Source organism: Rhinopithecus bieti, unplaced genomic scaffold, assembly GCF_001698545.2.
Source record: "Rhinopithecus bieti isolate Rb0 unplaced genomic scaffold, ASM169854v2 repeat_38200, whole genome shotgun sequence".
NCBI lineage: Eukaryota > Metazoa > Chordata > Mammalia > Primates > Cercopithecidae > Rhinopithecus > Rhinopithecus bieti.
The window spans coordinates 502-1,882 of record NW_016841396.1 but is presented as its reverse complement, the minus strand read 5'-3'; the positions used below and the strand labels follow the sequence as shown (position 1 = coordinate 1,882).

The 1,381-nt window shown below is 46.4% G+C and overlaps 1 protein-coding gene across 1 annotated transcript; it reads right to left on the bottom strand.

Moving 5' to 3' along the window:
* Positions 1-53: 53 nt before the first annotated feature.
* LOC108524990 (aldo-keto reductase family 1 member B15-like) lies at positions 54-935 on the bottom strand. Its single transcript, XM_017866054.1, has 2 exons — positions 639-935; positions 54-356 (listed from the first exon to the last, which is right to left on the bottom strand). Exons 1-2 carry the CDS (start codon positions 756-758, stop codon positions 186-188), a joined length of 291 nt encoding a protein of 96 aa, XP_017721543.1. The 5' UTR covers positions 759-935; the 3' UTR covers positions 54-185.
* Positions 936-1,381: the final 446 nt, after the last annotated feature.

Genomic DNA, 1,381 nt, shown 5'->3' with positions numbered 1-1,381 from the left:
CATCCTCGGGTGGCTGAACTGGAAATATTCCCAAAGGGTCAAACACGACGCCCATGTTTTTGTTGTTGCTGTTGTTGTTGCTCTTCAATTCCCATTCGTTCCCACTGTCATCCCATTTGGTTGTACCAAATGCATTACCTTAAACACGTTTTTCTTTCCAGTGACTTATGGTCTCATACCAATATTTACCAAACATAAAATAATGTTTTTAACATTATCAAGAGAAGGATCCACTGCTTGGAAGCCTCACCAAGGTCTATCTGGAGAGCCCAGGGGCTGTAGGCTGTAACGGTGATGCCCTTGGAGTGGCAGTACTGGATCAGTTTCTCCTGCGTGAGGTACGGGTGACACTCAACCTGCAACAGCAAACAATCTTCGTCACAGGGAATGCTGGCTGGCTTTTGAGTTGTTCATAGGGAGTTCTATACAGACACCCAAAGACCACCAGGCAAAGGCCAAACACCTACTCACTGAGATTCTTGCTAACACACCCATGAGGTCAGCCTCATACCTCCCACAAGTGTCCTGATCACTGACCCCTGAGGTGAGACTCCGGGCATAGCATTGAACGTTCCTCCCAATGTTTAAAAGTTAATAGGGCAAGACCTTTATTTACCCTTATACTAAACAGAATTTACCTGGTTAGTCACTGGTTTATATTTCAGTCCAGGTTTGTTCAAGAGCTTCTCAATCTGGAAGTGGTTGAAATTGGAGATGCCAAGGGCTTTCACCAGCCCCTCATCCACCAGCTCCTCCATGGCCTGTCACAGAAAGGAATACCTTTGGGGCAGCCCCAGAGGGACTCCAGGGACCCTGGCTTGCCTTAGTCCTCCCTGGGGCGGAAATTGCTAAAGGATCCACCACAACAGGGTTAGCCGAAGCATTCACAGGAAGTTTCAGTCCAGGGCCTGGGTGCCCATCAGTGATTGGTTCCAGCCCTACTGCCCCTCCTCAGCCCAAGAAAACTAGGAGTAACAGGTAAAGATTTTATTTTCTTGCCACTCGTACCTTACACGTAAAGAAACATATACAAAATTATACTTCTCTACACAGGGGAAATATGAAAGTTTTGTAACACAAAAAACAAAAAATAAATAAAATCAACATTTGCAAGTTTATGAGATGATTTTATTTTAATGAATCCAAATGATAGCAGGGAGCTACTGTTGTGTGTGTGCATTGTACACCCAAACCTGGGCAAGCTGTGTTAGTCAGGAAGAGGCTGTAGCATGTGGAGAAGCCTCACTTGTGGGTCCTGAGTCACTGTCGCCCACACCAAACTCGCTTTAGTTTGCAGGAAGGTCATGCATTCAGATTACGCCCTGGCAGGGTCACCTGGCCAAGGAGTTTTGTGGGACTGAAACCTGACCCACCGTCTGCA

Coding starts and splice junctions, on each gene's coding strand:
- LOC108524990 (XM_017866054.1), bottom strand. CDS start 758: ATGGAGGAGCTGGTGGATGAGGGGCTGGTGAAAGCCCTTGGCATCTCC. Junction 357..638: donor ATAAACCAGTGACTAACCAG/GTAAATTCTGTT, acceptor TTGCTGTTGCAG/GTTGAGTGTCACCCGTACCT.